This window comes from Oryzias latipes, chromosome 15, assembly GCF_002234675.1.
Source record: "Oryzias latipes chromosome 15, ASM223467v1".
NCBI classification, from domain to species: domain Eukaryota; kingdom Metazoa; phylum Chordata; class Actinopteri; order Beloniformes; family Adrianichthyidae; genus Oryzias; species Oryzias latipes.
Window position 1 is genome coordinate 25,082,376 of NC_019873.2, and position 17,468 is coordinate 25,099,843.

The 17,468-nt window shown below is 37.9% G+C and overlaps 1 protein-coding gene across 3 annotated transcripts in view; it reads left to right on the plus strand.

Annotated features, from left to right (window-relative positions):
- The window catches only part of col19a1 (collagen type XIX alpha 1 chain), a 116,314-nt gene that overhangs the window by 56,693 nt on the left and 42,153 nt on the right, over window positions 1–17,468 (plus strand). For all 3 annotated transcript variants that reach the window (XM_011484563.3, XM_023963613.1, XM_023963614.1), the window contains 7 exons: window positions 4,772–4,816; window positions 6,569–6,604; window positions 11,403–11,456; window positions 11,529–11,573; window positions 13,916–13,948; window positions 16,607–16,645; window positions 16,728–16,763. In XM_011484563.3, coding sequence (XP_011482865.1) covers window positions 4,772–4,816; window positions 6,569–6,604; window positions 11,403–11,456; window positions 11,529–11,573; window positions 13,916–13,948; window positions 16,607–16,645; window positions 16,728–16,763 — 288 coding nt within the window. The remainder of the gene's footprint in view (window positions 1–4,771; window positions 4,817–6,568; window positions 6,605–11,402; window positions 11,457–11,528; window positions 11,574–13,915; window positions 13,949–16,606; window positions 16,646–16,727; window positions 16,764–17,468) is intronic.

Here is a 17,468-nt window from a genome sequence, read left to right on the forward strand (position 1 = left end):
TGTTTGAGAAATGTAATCTACTGCAACCCTGGCACGGTAAGACAGTTTCTTCAACCTCCTAATTATCTCTGGTTTCATTAGATCATACCAAAAAGCTTCCAGCACCTCTATGTGGGAATTAGAAATTCAGCTTTGAGATGTCTGAAGAATTTGTCGTTTTCAATTGTTTAAAAAGTAAATACAGCTGCTGCTCACAAGCTAAACAGTCAGTTCCTGTTAAAGCCATCCCAGCAGTTAGACAAAAGGCTCAGGTGGCCTGCATGGGTGAACGTCCCCAGAGGGAGATGGGTCTCAGCCCACGCAGAAAGAATGGGAATGGCATGCATGCTTTTTGATCAGGAAGAGGGCTATCTCTCTCATGACATCGTCACAGACAAATTTGTCTCCTCAAATGTTTTCTTTTTCATAACAGAAATGGTGTTTGAAGCATGTCAAGCTGATAAAGGAGAGCAACATATGTGTGGTGATTACAGATTCCATTCGAAGACATTACTTTCACCTTTCAATGATGTGCTGGTGCTGTGTCAGCCACAAGTTTGGTGCTGTTCACATCCTGGGGCTCCTTCAGCTTATCTGCTGACCCCCTCGACGGGGTCATTTATCAGGTGGATTATGTGGGTTCTGATGGAATTTTTTCCTTTCGTAGCTTAAAATATGACACGTTTCCACTTCCTTCGTATTATGCCACCATGTTATCCCAGCGTGATAGCAAGACACGGAACGTTTCAGAGAACATGTTGACATTTGGGATAAAGATTATGGAGTCGTCATAAAGAAGAGCTTCTGCTGTGTGTCACTGTTGCCTGTTGACTTTGCTCTCCGTTTGGGGCCTGTGTTGGAGGACTGTGACTGAGCAGAGCCCTGTGTTTGCACTTTACTTTTGTACTCTACGAGTCATTGCCAAGCTGAAGCCAGTTGAGGGTCAGGGAAAAAAAAATCCTTCTGCTTTTTGCTCAGATGTGTGCACTTTTGTACCTTAGCTGGTCCTCAATCTGTAGTTAATTTGAAGTATTTTTCACTGCTCTCTGCTGTGGGTTCAGGGTTTTTACATAATGCAGAAAAGTAGCTCCTCTGAATACGAGCCAGGTCTTTTCAACATAATAAATACCAGTCCATCTGACTTTCACCTTTTCAGCCAAACACAATCATGTTATCTTTCTCCACCCTTTTTGACCATCTCATCCATCCTTCATTTTCTCCCCTGCCCTCCTCCCTCTTTCCCTCCTTCCAATCTACTGCAATGACCTAAAGGAGGGCTTCACACCACATCTCTCAAATAATAATCAAGCACTAAGATGTTGTCAAATTTATAGGACTCTGAGCGTTGCATAGCAACAGAGATTCCCAAGGTGATCCAACAGCCGCTGGAAGTTGGGTAAAGGAGGGAGCAGACTGAGTGACACAGAGCCCAGGAAAAAGAAAGACAAGAAGAAATTATTATATTATTTTTACGCTTTATACATTTGCCACTTTCTTTTTTGTTGTAATGAAATTGAAATACTCACTTTTCATTTCCTTTTTCATCCTTGTTGCCTGGTGACTGCCCTGAGCTTCAGGCAGCAGCTCAGCTCTGACATTTATCTTTCTGAGGTCTAGCTTCTTCATCAGAAAAAAAAGAAAATAAATAGGCAGACATATATGCTGCAGACATGTGGAATTTTGTGTAGTCATTTAAATTTGTCTGAAAAAAATCCACTTTTGTTTTACATGTAGTTAAAAATACAAAGTTTCTTGAAAAAAAAATTAATATTTCAGACATCAGAACGTCCAGACCAGATTTTCTGATTATTATCAGCAGATCTTTGCCTACATTTATACCCACAAACACTCCTGAACCCAAGGCTAAATGCCAGGTGCCCAGCATTGCGTGGTTCTATGTCGGTTGTTGGCATCTGGATTATCTCACAGAGCTGCTATGCTTCTTCACAGGGGTCCTCCTACAGCGTCACTGGCAGGTATTTAAGTTTGAGGAGTCAGCTGAGTGTAAATGGTGATGACAGCTGCAGACTAATTCTTTCTTGTCGCCACGTTCGCAGATTTGTTTGGGACTCCACGTTAAGCTGGGGTCAAATTAACTGAACTGTGTGACCTATTTTGAGTGTCAAGCAGGGAGGTTATAGGCTCTATTTTTTTGTCTTTGGTCTGACCCAAATGGGTTCTTTGATGGTACCCATTAAATTCTACTCAACAATAATAAAGTCTTAAGTTTAGAGCCCTTTTGGGTCCATCCTTGAAAATATTCACCTGCCAAATAAAATAAAATAAATTACTCCTAATCTTGTAATCTGTGCACCAACAACCTCGCTCTTAAAACACAAAATTAAACTCAAAAAATCTAATCATCTAATTCTTTTCTGAGTTTTTATAAATGATAAATAAGGCATTTTGCATTCAAAATGATCAGATCCATCAAACTTTGATGTACTTTGGTTAATTTTTGGTGCAGTAGGACAGTTTAACAGGAGGATCACTGGAGAACTGCTTCCTTATGAAACCTGTCTCCAGAGGTCTTTAGAGGAAGTGTAACATTTGGTACTTACTGTTTGGGTTTAAATTCCATTTGAATAGGAAAACAACAAATATGTTGTTAAAGACCCACTCCAATGATATTTGGATCCATTTATAAAAATGTTCCCAGTGGTCTTTTAATGATGATTATGACATTTTTAAGCAAAGCACCAGTAGTTTATCTGAAATTTGTGGTGCAGAAGTAAGCCTCCACTGATATCGTTTACACTCTCTCCTGCTAGCTTACAGCCCCCTACAACCCCAATGATGAGTGGAGTGTGAAGTGAGCTACAGAATGTGGGGTTTGGCTCAATCCCACAGTCTCCTGATTCAACATATACATTCATATAAACTCCACTTAAATTCCATTAACTATGGTATTATACATTAACTGTAGACACTTGCATTCATTTCTGGTTTCATAAAGTTAGCATGTATCTGCAAAGTTAAAGGAAATATTTTAGTCAGATGAAGAAGCTCCCCATAGTTCATGACCTACTTGACATAATAGCATATGAAATATTCATTGGTTAAAAAATTTCTTGTTGTTGTGTGCTGTTGTTGTCTGCTCAGAGCAGAAAGGGCATGCAACAACTAATTTTGTTGTAACCTTAGCAATGACTTTGTGTCAACCTGATAATTATCACTAAAAGAGAAAAAAGCAACACCGTCTACCTTTAGCAGAACAATGTTTTGTTACAAATAGATATCAAGCAGCAGCCTCTGCTTTGAATCTTCACGTGTCATTTGCAGGTCTGGTCGCCCACCAAATACTTTGGCTTCTATTTTGTTGCTCTTTGTGAAACCACAAAGCTAACCAGCACTTCAAAGAGGTTATTGTGATGTAGTTCAATCTCACCTATATTCGAGAGAAGATTCCGGGGTTTAAATATGCTTCTAAACATCAAGAGTATTAGAATTCTTTCTGCTCCTTTCCGTTTCAGGCTCACATTAAAGCACATGTGCTGTGGCGTCAGAAGTGCATTAACGCAGATGATCAAAAATGCTGGTCAAACCTTTGTTGGTACATCAAACAGCATGAACAGAAGGAAGTAGCTCCTGTGAGGAGGAACGTTTTGCCTCTATTGTGTCATTATTAGGGTTAATATTTACTTTACCACACCTTGGCTTTACGTCTTTTCCCATTCCTGTAATCTGTGCACCTTAAAAAAAGGGAAATGTGCATTCAGCAGGAATACACATGGAAACAGATGATTAAAAGCAATGTCTCTTAGTGAAGTGAAGTTTCTTCCCGTCTTTGTTGCAGGCAATCTCACACGTCAAATTCGACCCACTTAATCAAAGTCTGCAAATCCGGAGTGTCAGAGGGAAGAGTCGGGGGCGTCGCTTTGTGATTCTCAACTTTTCTTTCAGCAGTTAGGGAGCCTTTCTCGCCACTGATCTGCACTGCCAGAAACTCAGAGGAGAAAAGTGTTTCTGTGTCAGCCATACCGACGCATACAGTAGGGAAGAAATGCGCTTCTTCAGTGCTGCACATGTGTCAGATGATGAAACTTGTACTAGAAAGAGGTAATCGCATTTAGCCCGACTCTGACGTCTGCATTGTCTGACATTCTGCCATTAATTACATTGCTCAGCAGTGAATTGACATTGGTCAGAGTATTAGCAGCTTCCAAATGACTGGATTTTGCATCCGTCTTGAGTATGCCAAAGCTAGCTAATTCTAGATCCTCCTAAACCGAGATCCAGAGACATCCTGCCAGTTGAGGAGCTTTGTATTCATAGAGCTTTACTCTTTTTTTTTCTTTTTTTTTCTCTCGAGGACATAAACCCTCTTAACACAACAACTTTTGTTCAGTGTAGATTGCACCACATCCTCTTACAATGTCAGCTTCTCCATGCATACTATGACTAAGTAAAAAACTTTTAACAAAAGACCTCGTGTTAATGGTTTTGCCCTCCTCGCATTTTGTAATGCAGCACGCAAGTGACTGGCTTGCCCCGCTCGCTGTTATGTGTGCTCCTCAGGTTGATTGATGCACCGAGGGAATCACACAGCTGGAAAATAGGCAGTAAACCAAGGGAGGGAACAAAGAGTAGTGGGCCACACAGGGTGCAGCAATTAAGCTGTTTTCTTGTTCTTAATTAAAAGCAAATTAGAGACTGCAACAGGAGTTGGTGTTTAGCCTTTTTCTTTTTTTTTTCCCTCTGGCAGCATGCATGCCTCGCCACACCTGTTGTTGCACGTTCACCTAATGTGTTTTTTTGTTTTTATTTTTTATTCATTTGGTGCCTTCCTTAGGGACGGAGAGGAAAACCTGGGGAGCCTGGACCCAGGAGCCTGCCTGTAAGTGACATGTATACAAAGAAAACTTCATCACTACCTTATTCTTTATTTTTGTTTTTAGATCAGCTGTGTTTTTCAAAATGTGCCTACGCTATAAAGGATGGGCTCAGATACTGCTGTAAAAAAATACTATTACCAATCATTTTCCAGCAGAACATTCATTTGAACAGAAACGGAAATGTAATTATGATATAATCAGACTATCTGCTGTGCTTCAGCTCTGCATTTAATGTGTCGTCCTGCAAAAAGAAAGACCCAAAGCATCAACAGGCTATTTTAAACCAATAAATTTGGTTTCATTCCGAAACGGTGGAATTTTAGCACTCAAGCATACAGGGCATGGTCGCAGCATTTAGCATCTAGAGCATTTTTGCTTAATCTGTAGGGCAACTTAAGGGTATTTTTCAGAAGAACTGCAAAAATAACCACTTTCTATTTGTAAGAACTCGTTAGATCACCAATTTGGACCACAGACCACATTAGGTTGGTGTTTATGAAAATCAATCCCTCTGGGAAGCTCCTGAAATTCCCCCATCCATGTGTGTGTGACCAAACTCATTTTATCCACTGCTACTAATGCTAAATGGCACGACTGTCACTAATGCAAGCAGCTTTAACATAAAACCAGAGAAAGCATGGTTCTTAATTTTTTTCTTACACTCTACTAAAAACTATTCCCTTATTTTATGTAGATTTGTTTTTAATCAAAATTTCCCAAATGTTTGAGCAAACATGGTCTTTCCAATGAAGATCCAAGCAGTATCACAAAGAAATCAAAATATCACTGCAGACAATTGAAATTAAGGCCTTATAATTATTTTTGTGTCAAAGAGAATGTCTTTAAAAAACGACTAAGGCTTTATCACTTTAATACATCCTGCAGGCTATAGTTTTTACTGTCTGTATTGATTGAGCAAAGGAAGTCTGTCTACTAGGCCCACTAACTTCTGGAGTTATTGCCTCTTCTGTAGTTGTTGAAACCAACCCTGAGCCCTGTTTGCGTGTCTGTTTAGTGACCCACACACTAAAGGGCACAAACACCATGATGCATTAAAGGAGACAGCTTGTCAGACTCTTAACTGCTGATGTCTGGACAAACAGAAGTGTTTAGACATCATAAAGCTCACATGCTCTTTTTGGCCAGCAATTATTTTTAGGCACGGCTGCCCTGATTTCACTCTCGATCAGAGCGTGGAGTTTGTCTAGATTCCATCCAGACATAGTTCTAAATCTGATCTTGTCTTGAGTATAGCTGAGGTATTATCTGGGAAATCTGACCCTCAGTGTGTCCAGGATTTCCATCACAACTCGCGCTGTTGTAGGAAACATAGTTGGGGGAAAAACAGAATGCAGGTGTGACATTTCTAAATGGCAATCTCCCGATGATAGCCTTCGCTTGAGCTGCATCCCCTGGTATTGACATTTACGCATCACATATTTGCTCAGGTAGATCTCAGAGGTAAAATCCTCTATTGAAAAGACACTGCAGGGCATCACTATCTCCTTTCCACTGGCAGCAGGATGTTGCGTGTAATAGCAGAATCGAATTAGCCTTCTATGAGCACCGCAAAACAAAGAAATCTGTTGACCACTTGAGTCCAGCTATGACTTCATTGCTGCTATTAGTGTGAAGGTTGAACAGGCCGGATGGCTGAAGATGGAATGGTTGCTGTCTTAGGCAAAGTATGGGAGAGGATGCCAAAACAACCTGTTATTCTTCCTAATGTAATTGATTTTCGGCTTTTCTTGCAGGGTCCGTCAGGAACATCTGGAGGAGCAAGTGTCAAGGTATCGTTCCAAACATGACATGTCACCTGAAAAGATGGCACGCTGCATTTAAAGCTGTCGCCCAGCTTGATAAACAGACTCTAACCTGCGCTTCCAGCAAGCATGAATTGTCAAGATGACAGAGCAGCGTTCATTGTTACAGCCCTCTATGTAGTCAAGGAGCTAAATCATCTGCAGAGTGTCGCCTGTATGAAGATGTACACACGGCCAGCCCACGCACCCCTGGTGCAAGTGTGAGCGGAAGAAGACCTGCTCTGTCCTTGACTGACATTTCTTTTGTGTTTGCTAATAGTCCGGAACAGATTTCCCTCTTTGAAAAAGGCACCTTTCAGTCAATTGTACCGTATCCACTGCAAGTTAAATAGCTGCACCCCCCCTGCACCTCCCGCAGCGCGGCGCAGCATGACTCAGTGCTCACACTCCAAACAGACAGATGGCCATTACATACAGGGCTTTTGCAAAAAAAGAGTCTGCAATCATTTTCATGAAGCCCAGGGGTGTTGTAGCTCACCAGCGGCACATGAGATATGGAGTGTGAACATAAAAAAAAAAAAGAGAGAGAAAAAAAAACCTCACATATAGAGCTCTACCAGATTTCTCACAGTGTCTGTTACAGCTTGTTCCTTTCATCAACCCAACAACATCCCTACAGCCTCCACCTGCCACCCAGCTGAGAGTTAAAGCTGACTTTCAGGTGTGTTAGCTATGGCCCTACACTTACAAAATGTTTTTTTGAGGTATAAATAATTGACAGACCAATTACAATTTAGAAAACCTTTATTCCACTTTATGGCTTTGGAATTAGCTCATTTCAATCAATGAAAACAAAAATAAAACTAAATAAGACAAACAACAGAAATATATATATACATAGATAGATAGATATATATGCAACCATTCAGTTTCAGTTCAAACTGTGATTTTTGGGTCACGGTTCTTTTTTGGTTTAATGAGTTGTTTTGTACAAAAAACAACAAAAGAGGAAAAGTTCAGAAATATATATTTTTTTATATGCTAAAAAAAGAAATTCACAATGGAAAACGATAAATAATAAATCCTTCTTACATTTCATGAAACATGTTAGACACGTTCAACATAAGCACATGCAAACATAGACAGTAGGGATGCAACGATTCACTTTTTGGTTCAATTGTTTGTGCAAAAAAACAAACAAATTAAAAACCTTTTTCTTTCAGCTAATAAGAAAGTAACAATGAAAATCAACCTTTTATTTGTCTTATACTAAGCCTGGTAGTATGTAATAAAATAATAAATACAAAATTCTTCCTTAATTAAGCACAACACATTTGATGACACTTTCAACCTAAACATATGTTATAGGGATGCAACGATTCACGTTCTCCTCGATTGGGTTCAGTGGGGTAACATATGGTTCAGGTTTAACAGAAAACCATGGCATTCCTGGTGTTTATTTATTTCACAACCAGAATTTGTCCTGAGTCATCGATATGTAGGAAACAGGAAGATCTTCACTGCACACAGATTTAATTACTGTCAGCTAAGACATGTTAATCTATTTCACAGAAAGACTCCTAAAATCCAGATGGGGACTTTGTTTTGGACCAGTTGTTGAGGACAGAAAGTACTTGGAACTTCTCACTAAATCACTTTACTTTTATTTATCTGAGTAATTTAAGTAAACAGAAAATCTTTCCAGTTGATCATAAAGTCGGTCATGTCAAGGACTAAAGCATTTATCTAATGACCTTTTTGCAAATGTTAGTTGCTAAAAAGGACAAGACTGAAGGCTTTTCTTTGAATAGTATTTATTAACTTTTTGAATCTCATATATATCCTCAATAATAGCGAAAGTCAACCTTTTTGTCTCAGAAAATCTCCACTTTAATTGGCTTCTATGAGAAAAGAACAACTCTGTCCTCAAAAGAAATTGCAAAGTTAAAAAAAACCCAGACAATCATAACTTCAAATATAAAAAGGACAAACAGTTTTCACTTTAATTGACAAAAACAGATGTGACTAACATTAGATTGCCACTGGTATGACATCTGTTTGAGCTGAGCTTCCCTTCACTCAGTCAGCAGAGCGTGAACGCCTTTAAAAAAATAAAAAGAGGTTTCAGTTCAAGATTCACCATGAAGACGGTGTCTTCACATATTACATGCCCCCCACTGACAATCTCAAATGGGCTCTGACAGAGACTGACGGGCAGACTGATGTTGATGCTCTTAATTGCAGTTTGATGACTTAAGGTGGCTGAAAGTCAACATTTCTCCCACAGGTAGAGCAGTTTCTGGGGCTTTAACTGTTTACAAATACTCTAATCATGTACAGAAATACTTTGCCCGCTGCTGTTAATGTAATTTGAGAGTTTTATTAACTTGTTATTCTATCATCTGCTAATGAATTGACTCTAAATTGCTTTGCATTAAGATCTAACGAAGATAATGAGAGAAATATTGCCTAATGAGTCAGTGCCTGAAATTTTGCACGTGATTTTCACAAGATGTTAGCTACATCTATAAAGAAAACTGACTCAACTATTTTATTACTGATGTTTCTAAAATTTTTGAACAAAAACTTGCCTTTTGCATTTACAGATTGGTAGTTGAAATATTTTTTTTTTCCGATACAAATAAAACAGTAGAGAAAGGTTTGTGTATGAAAGCAAATGGGAAAGTGAAAGTAAAAAAAAAAAAAAAATGGGAAAGTGACTTTGATTATGTACACTCTTTAAAAAAAAAAAAGGATTTAACTCTGTAAAAGAATGCTGCCATGGATTAAAATCTGTTATTAGGAGCAAATCCAGAATTGCTTCTGTCAACTGGGGTCTACAACATACCTGTTTATAAAGAGGACAATGTTGTAAATAATTTGAAGTCCTGTTGGCTCATACACCGAGATGTGTGAAACACACTGTCTCCTATCAAGACATGATGGATTTTTTGGCATGACTGCGCTGCGGATTTGAACTCATGACCTCCCTGTCTATGGCCAGACACTCTTCCACTAGGCCAATGAATTAGTTTTAGGCCTTCTTCAAATAGGGTCTTTTGAAGAGAAATAGATTTTTTTTTAAAAAGACAAGAAAAACAACATCAAATAGAAATCAAATCTGAAGGCTGCATGGTAGCACAGTGATCAGCACTCTCACCTAACAGCAGGAAGGCACTGGTTCAAATCCTGGCACTATGTAGTTTGCATGTTCTTCTCGTGCATGTGTGTTTTTTCTCCAGGCATTCAAGCCACTCTAAAAACACGCTTCATAGCTTGATTGGTTCAAATAAATGACCCCTAGGTGTGAATGTGTTAGTGTGTATGATTGTGTGGCTCTGCGACAGACTGGCCACCTGTCTAGGGTGGTCCTAGAGTAGCCAGGATAGGCTCCAGCAACCTGAAAAGGATCCAGTGGGTCATTAAATCTATTTTTTGAGTTAATAATTCATAAATTGAATTCAAAATAAAAAAAAATTGAAAATAATTTAGTTTGCACTTAGCATATGCCACCACTGGAAGGTATTTGTTTATTTTAACACTTATCCCGTTATCATGGTTCTAACTGACCTGGATGTTGTTAATACCTTTACCTATGAAAACATAATACAACGAAGGTAAAAAACTTGATATTGACATTTGGCCATAGGAAATAATAGAATGTAGAATTGATCACTGAAAAAAATAAAGGAAATTTGTCAAAACTCCTCATTTATACGATATAAAGTATTTGCTAATAATTGCATCCGTTTTCATACTATTTTTCCTTTCTTCTCTTCAATGTTGTATCATGATGTCATTAGCAGAGTAGCCTATATAGCAGTAAAACAGTCCAGTGTGCTTGATAAAGCTCTTCAAAATTCAATTAGCACTCATGTCCATTTTTCTACTCATCCCTTCAGCTTGCCTGAAATATTAATAGGACAATCTATCTGTTCTTACATGGCAGTAGCCTGCTGACTTAATGACAGCTTACAATTTGAATGGAGAAACAGAAAAGGTATATCATTAAAGGGATAATATGGTATTATGGCAGATGTCATTATCTAGTCAAAGCAAAGGGGGAGAAGAGGGAACTTCAGTGGCAATGATTGTATGTTAGATTCTGGGTGAATTTGAGGATGTCACACTCTTTTCTCCAAAGCTTCTCAGTCGTCTCAAGTTGTGAAACAGATGCTACATAATGTTTCTAAACAGTCGCTGAATAAATCCTCTTAAACTCTTGACACATGTCAAACACAGCAGCAATTTTTGTCGAACAATTTTTGGGTGTTTTTGGAATCCTATGCGACTTTTAGTAAACACAACAGTGGATTTTCTTTCCTCAAGTATATCTTTGAGCAGACTGGATGAAAAATGTTTTTGTCGCTGAGATAAAAGGAAAAGTTGCTCTGTGTTCTGAAAACTTTGATTTCCATCAAATTGTTCACTTGTTTCTTGTTTTTGACTGTGGGTGCAGATAAATATGCTCCCCTCTTCCATTTACTAAGTGAACTTGGAAGAAATCCTGCTTTAACACCTCAAGGACAGCTCTCTAGCAGCTATGAAGTGCCATCTATTGGCAGCCAGGGGAAGCCTTTATAGGTGGAAATGTGGAGCAAAAGGGGCTTAAGGTTCCCACTCCAGTTCTCATAAAGCCACAGGTGTGTTGTCTGCTTTCCCCCGTCCCTATGGTATGATCCTGAGATGACACAAGCCTGTGTGTTACCCTGATTACTTATTCACAGCGAATGCTCTCTGCTAAGTTTCGCTCTCATCTCGCTCTGTCTTTTCACCCTTCCTTCGCTGTCAATCACTGCCAGTGATGTGCTCTGTTCATATACAGGGGGAGAAGGGTGAGCCTGGAGTCCCAGCGGAGAAAGGAGAGCAAGGAGCTCCAGTACGTATTCTCCTTTAGTGACGTTTACAGTTGCCGCGTTATTGACGGAGGTCTTCTCCCCCCACCCTATAGGGTCAGCCAGGTGCAGAGGGGTCCAGTGGCATGAAAGGAGAAAAAGTAAGTGTCATTGATGTCAAGTGTCAGAGTTGACAAGTCCCTCAAAAACAGCCTGAAACAGACAGAAGGAAAGATCATTCAAAAAAAGTCTGCAACCTGAGGCTTCTGAGCCACATGTGGCTTTTTTGTCCCTTCGTTGTGTTTCAATACCTAAATACCTGAGCAAAATGATGGTAAAAGGTCTAATCTACTGTCTGAGTGGTTCATTATAAGCTTAAAGCACGTCCTTATCTTTTATTGTCCAACATAGTTGGCGTTCATAGACAACGTTCTTAAAATATAGAATTACTTTGATTTTTTTTATTGGATTCTTCACCAATTTTGTCATGTTCATCTTTGATAGCAAAAGGAGGATAAGGATGAAGACATACTATGATAACAAATGTGCTTATCATATTTGACACATGGTGTATTTTATTTTGAAGGGAACTTAAATGTGTCAAAAGGAAAGAAGTTCAGACACAAAAAACATAGATATAATTCAATTATGAATATTTAAAGGTTACATATTTTTAACAAATGACTTAATGGCCACAAAAAGCATAAATAAAATGTGTTTTTGTGGGATTTTGCAGCTTTCACTGGGTTTTGGTCAATAAGTTTGGTAATTTTAGCATTAAATGTGGCAGACCCCTGGTCTAAACAATTTGGTTTAATCATTTTCCTAAAGTCAGCTTGTCTTTCAAAAGTTTTTGAAATCAGCCAGCATAAATAAGGAGCTGATTATTTCTTTTTAAAATTGTTTGTCTCCTGTGCTCCGCTAAGCATGAGTCACTTGTTGGTCTGTTTGATTGTGTCTGCATATGTTGTCCTTGCGCATTTCTATTTATTGTGTGCAAGTGATACCTAGTAAAGAGACCTCGGGCACTTTAGAAAAACAGACAAGCCTGGGATTTTCAGTCTTGACTTCACATTAATATAACTTTCTTTTCTATTTAGAAAACATTTTATCAACATATTTTAATATTTCAGCGTGTGCAAGACGAAAAATATATTTACATTAAATGCTGGCTTCTTAGAATGGATCACTGTTACAGATTTAAAAAAAAAAAATTCATCAAACTAGTCTAAATTTTATTCTTTTCCATTTTTTAGCCATGAACTTAAAACTCAGATAAACAAGTATTCATAAAAATAAAATAAAAAAAAATTCCAAACTAGGTAATAAACCTTTTTTACACTTTATAAAAAGTATTGCACTGCTCATTTACCAGTTTGAGTACAATTTATATATTACAGGAAACATTATTCCACGCTTTCTTTTCTTTCTAATTTGACAAGTGAACTAAAAATCCATTGGACATAATTTAGTAATATGCCTCCAATCATGGTAATATAGGCATGAAGAGTCCTGGAAAATCTGCAAACACTTACCCTTATTGAAATAGCACCCTGCAAATTAGCTTAGGTGAAATGGTTGAAGATTTCACCTGTATTAGTTCATTAATGTTTTTTTACGGTATGGTCCTTGCAGGTTACTTATGTAGCACATGCTGTGTATTTATGGGTACTATTTGTTTTTTGAATATGTGAAAATTCAAGGTAATAACTCTTTGATAGACAAAATTGATTTGCCAAAACCTTAAAAGTTTAAAGAAAAATTAAACAAAATAAAAATACATGAACTATTCTGTTGTTGAGTGTGTCTCAAAACCAACCTTTGCTGTTTTTCTGATCTGTTTTTCCACTGGAAGCAGCAACTTTGTAGATCCAAGTTGCCTTTATATTGTGTTTCAGATTTAATATGAACTTAAATATGAATGTTGGCATAACACCATGTGTTGGAGAGATTGTGCTCCGTTTTACAAATTCTGACTGAGTAACTAACGCTTTTGAAGTATTCAACGTTTCCAGCATTTAGCCCTTTTTGAACAGGATTTGAATCGTCATTATTTTATTTTCTCTCTGTGGAAACTACAACATGATTGTTTTTTTTATAACATTTTATCACTTAGATAAAGCAGAGGTTTTTTCTTTACCCAAAGTAGAAGAGTCATGGGATGGAAAGCAGAGGCTGGTTTAAGACTGCACCTAATAGACTAAAGGAATGTAAAGATCTCTGGAGCTTCCCAATAAATACATGTACGGGTTGTTAGACGCAATCTGTGTTTAAATAACTGTCACACCACAAAGAGTTCTCTGCAGAAGCATCATGTAACATAACCAATGGATAATTTATTTTTTGGTTTCTTTACTGGTTTAAAGAATTTCTTAGATTAGTCATTTTTTAATACATAAATTGCAGCTGAAACTTCATTTTAGGGAAGGTGTCCAATGTTTACTCTTAATGATAGTTGTAGAAAGTGTTTGATAACATCTCTTCTGATTTTTTTTCTTTTTAGGGTGATGTTGGGCCCCCTGGTCCCCCTGGTCCTGTAAGTATAAATGATGCTGCCGATTGTGTGAGGCAAGATTTGTTTTTCTATGTGGAGATAGAAGCAAGAAAATGAAAAGCGCAGCATTATTTGCTTTTGCTGTCACACCTCCAGGATGCAGCTATGACATCTTATAAGCAATTTTCACTGTGTGACAGAGGTGCAGATGTAATATATTTTATGATCTTATCGTTTTTGTTCCTAAGTCACAGAAAAATTCACAGACATTCAAACTGGGATGGTCTTTTGTGGCATATTTGCTTTGTTTTTTCATATTTTCCTGAAAAATGCTTGCTTGTCTCTTAATGTAATTAAGTCACCTCTTAACTGCCAGGCCCATCACAGTGAATGATTTTCAGCTTTCAGGGTTGTCACAAAGAGTGGCTTAGGGGGCTCTAACACTGTGAATTCCTGTTTATTTAGCATCATATAAACATATTTTCAGCAAGACATCTCCCCCAACGCTGTGATCCTTCATGTGAAACAGAAAACACTTCATAGTGCGAAATAATGTGGGTCATGCAACACATTTATGAGGTTTGTAAATGTAAATTACAGGAACAGATTTTTTTCTGCAAAAGGCTTTATAGCTGTGTTTACCTGAGAAGCATCCTAATACCCAAGTGGGAGTCTGAAATGCTGAGTGGGTGGTCCCAGCCAAAGAGAGAAATATTTTTCTTATATATTTTACAGATTTTCAGAAGATGAAAGTATCATTTAAACACAATTTTCATTGGATTTATCTATTTAACGTGTTCTTGTGACATTTTTCTGATGATGGAGGACATGTATTAAGAAAATCAAGCTCACTTGCATTTCTGAGTGTTTCTTTATTCAAATCATTTAAATCAGGAGCAGACGTAAAAATACTGTTGGAAAAAGAGCTCCATTCTGATGCATCCACTTGCAGACAAATAGATCCATGTATGTCTTTGATTTCCTCATCTGAGCTGGAATCGGGATCAAAACTTTACGGCTGGCTAGTTCCAATAATCCTCGCCCTTTTTGTTTGACTGGCAATGTTAGGCTGGAGCTGTGGGGGGGCCCGTAAGCTAGCAGGAGAGAGAGTGAACCGTGAGGTCTCACTCTGCAGAAACTATGTCCCATTAGAAAGTTCTGCAGGTTTTATAATTTTTTTTTGGCATAATCATAATTAAAAGGCCACAGGGAAAGCTTTAAAATAGATAAAAAGATGATCAGAGTAAGTCTTTAAAATATGACTGGGCTTGCTCTGAAGTTTCCAAAAGTGAGGACTTTGACAGTTGAATGATTTCTCATGCTTGCCACAGACAATCGGCCCCCTGTTGAATTGAATCGGTTAGTTCAAAAGGGGCCCAAGTCCACAATTTTTCAAAATAGAGATATTATATGTTCTATGGTCTTCAAGGGAAAAGCTATCTGATTATGTGCAAAAAAATCCCAAGTCCATTGTGATGTATTGACTATGCTTGAAATTTAAAATGCATTCCTGGACTTGGGCCTCTCTTGCATGGGTTTAGCTTTATCCCATAGATGGCAGCACTAGTTATCCAATATGGCAGCGCCCCTGTTTAATTCAAGAAGGGCCCAAGTCCAGAGTCTTTAGTTTGCTAGTCCTCTGAAACTATAAAAGTGAGGTGCTTCATATTACAGCATTTGTAAGCAATGAACTGGTGCCAAATCTGGTATTAATCATTTGGTGTAGCCTCCCTTTAAGCTATGCATTAAAATCATTTCCTGGAAAAACAAACCTCTTGGACTTGGGCCCCTTTTGAACTAACCCATTCAATTTATTGAAGGCTTTCAAGTGAGCCCATGGCTTTGTTGCCAGTTGTCATTTCATTGCTGGTTAGCAGGGAATTCAAATGGAGAGGACATGGCATAACAATATATATATAAGAAACGTCTTTCTCTGGTTTCAGTCTGAGCAACAAAGTTGTTTTCATTTAATAAAAGTAGATTTGTAAGCGTTTTGGGAGACTGTTAAAGTGTTGAGGTCATCTTTTACTGTTAGACTTGAATGGTTGGTGCTCTACTCTAAATCGAATTCTTTCTGAAGAGGAAAAACTCTGAAATTTATAAACAGAATGCTCACCAGTGTTCATCGATGTGTGGTGAGGTGTGGGCCTCCCTGGGTATACTAGGAGATGTGCTGTATAATATGGCACACGGTAAAGGGGAAAACATTAGTCATTTGATAAATGAGGCTGTTTGAATATTTAGTACCGGTCCCTGTCTGTGCTCTCTGCCTTCCCATGGCGGATAATTTTGGCAGTTAAGCATTGATTTTCCTTACACAGCAGAAGCAGGGGTTCAGATCATTACCCTCCCTTCATAAACCTTCCTGTGCTTCTGTTTATTAGTGACAAAGAGGGGCAGTGGGCTCACAGACATCGACTGGGTTTGCCACTGCCCTCAAAAGGGTAAAACCTTCTTTTTAGGTCTGAGTCTTGTACAAAAGTTTGACTAAAAAATCCTTCATTCAAAGACTCAAGAGATTTGCTAAAAGGGAGAGCTTTGCAGTCTTTATTCTATCCAAACAAAGATTTCATCTTCTAACCACTGTTTTGTTCCAACTGGGCCAACATTTTATTTTCCTTTTATAAATGTTCACTGGCAGCTATTTCAAACTCAGAGGAGATTATTTACATATCAGTGTCTTTATTTCCATTACTCTAGGTGATGACTGCTCACGGCTTAAGACAGCTCTCTGGAACAGTAGGATCATTTGCTGTAACATTTGTTTTTTTATTTCACAATGGTCTTATTTTGAAGTACTCTGTTTTGTTTCATTTTGAAGGATCAAATAGAGGAAATTACCAAAAAGGGAGAAAAGGTAACTATTTTCTACCTTATTATTCTCCACTGAGAACAGTTTCCTCTGTGACTCAGTTTGAATTTTCAGACTCATCATCCAACCCTTTAGTTTAAAAAAACATCTATTTTTATGTAACAACAAGAAAAAGGACATTTGATTTGGAAATAAAAATGGATCACCTGCTGCTTAGGTAGAATTTCACTTCTTCAGACGCACAAAATGAGGCATAAAATAAACTGCCATTCAGTAATTGTTCATAAAACTAGAAATACTCTGACTTCATGTAGGGTCCAGATCATTAATATTAAGACAAGAATTCTTGTTTTTCCTCTCTTTTCTTCAAACTTTTTAGATCTGAAAATCTTTTAAAATAAACTACATTAAAGCCTCAACCTAAACATCGAGTGTGTATTACCTAATAATTCAGATATTGATGTACTCTTTGACTTGGAGTGTCTGTTTTTTAACACGAGTTCAGGCACAAATGAGCTTAGAAAAGGCTTAGAGTTGATTGCGTTTCAGTAGTTAAGAGCTTAAATGTTAATTGAGGTGGAGTTTTCTGTCAGTATAGCAGAGTAAAGGGGATTGTTCTTGGAAATGTTGCTCAGATTAAAAAAAAACATATATAGAGAGTGAGAGAGTAAGAGAGAGAGTGAGAGAGAGAGAGAGTATATATATATATATATATATATAGACCATATATATGTAGTAGACATTAGTATG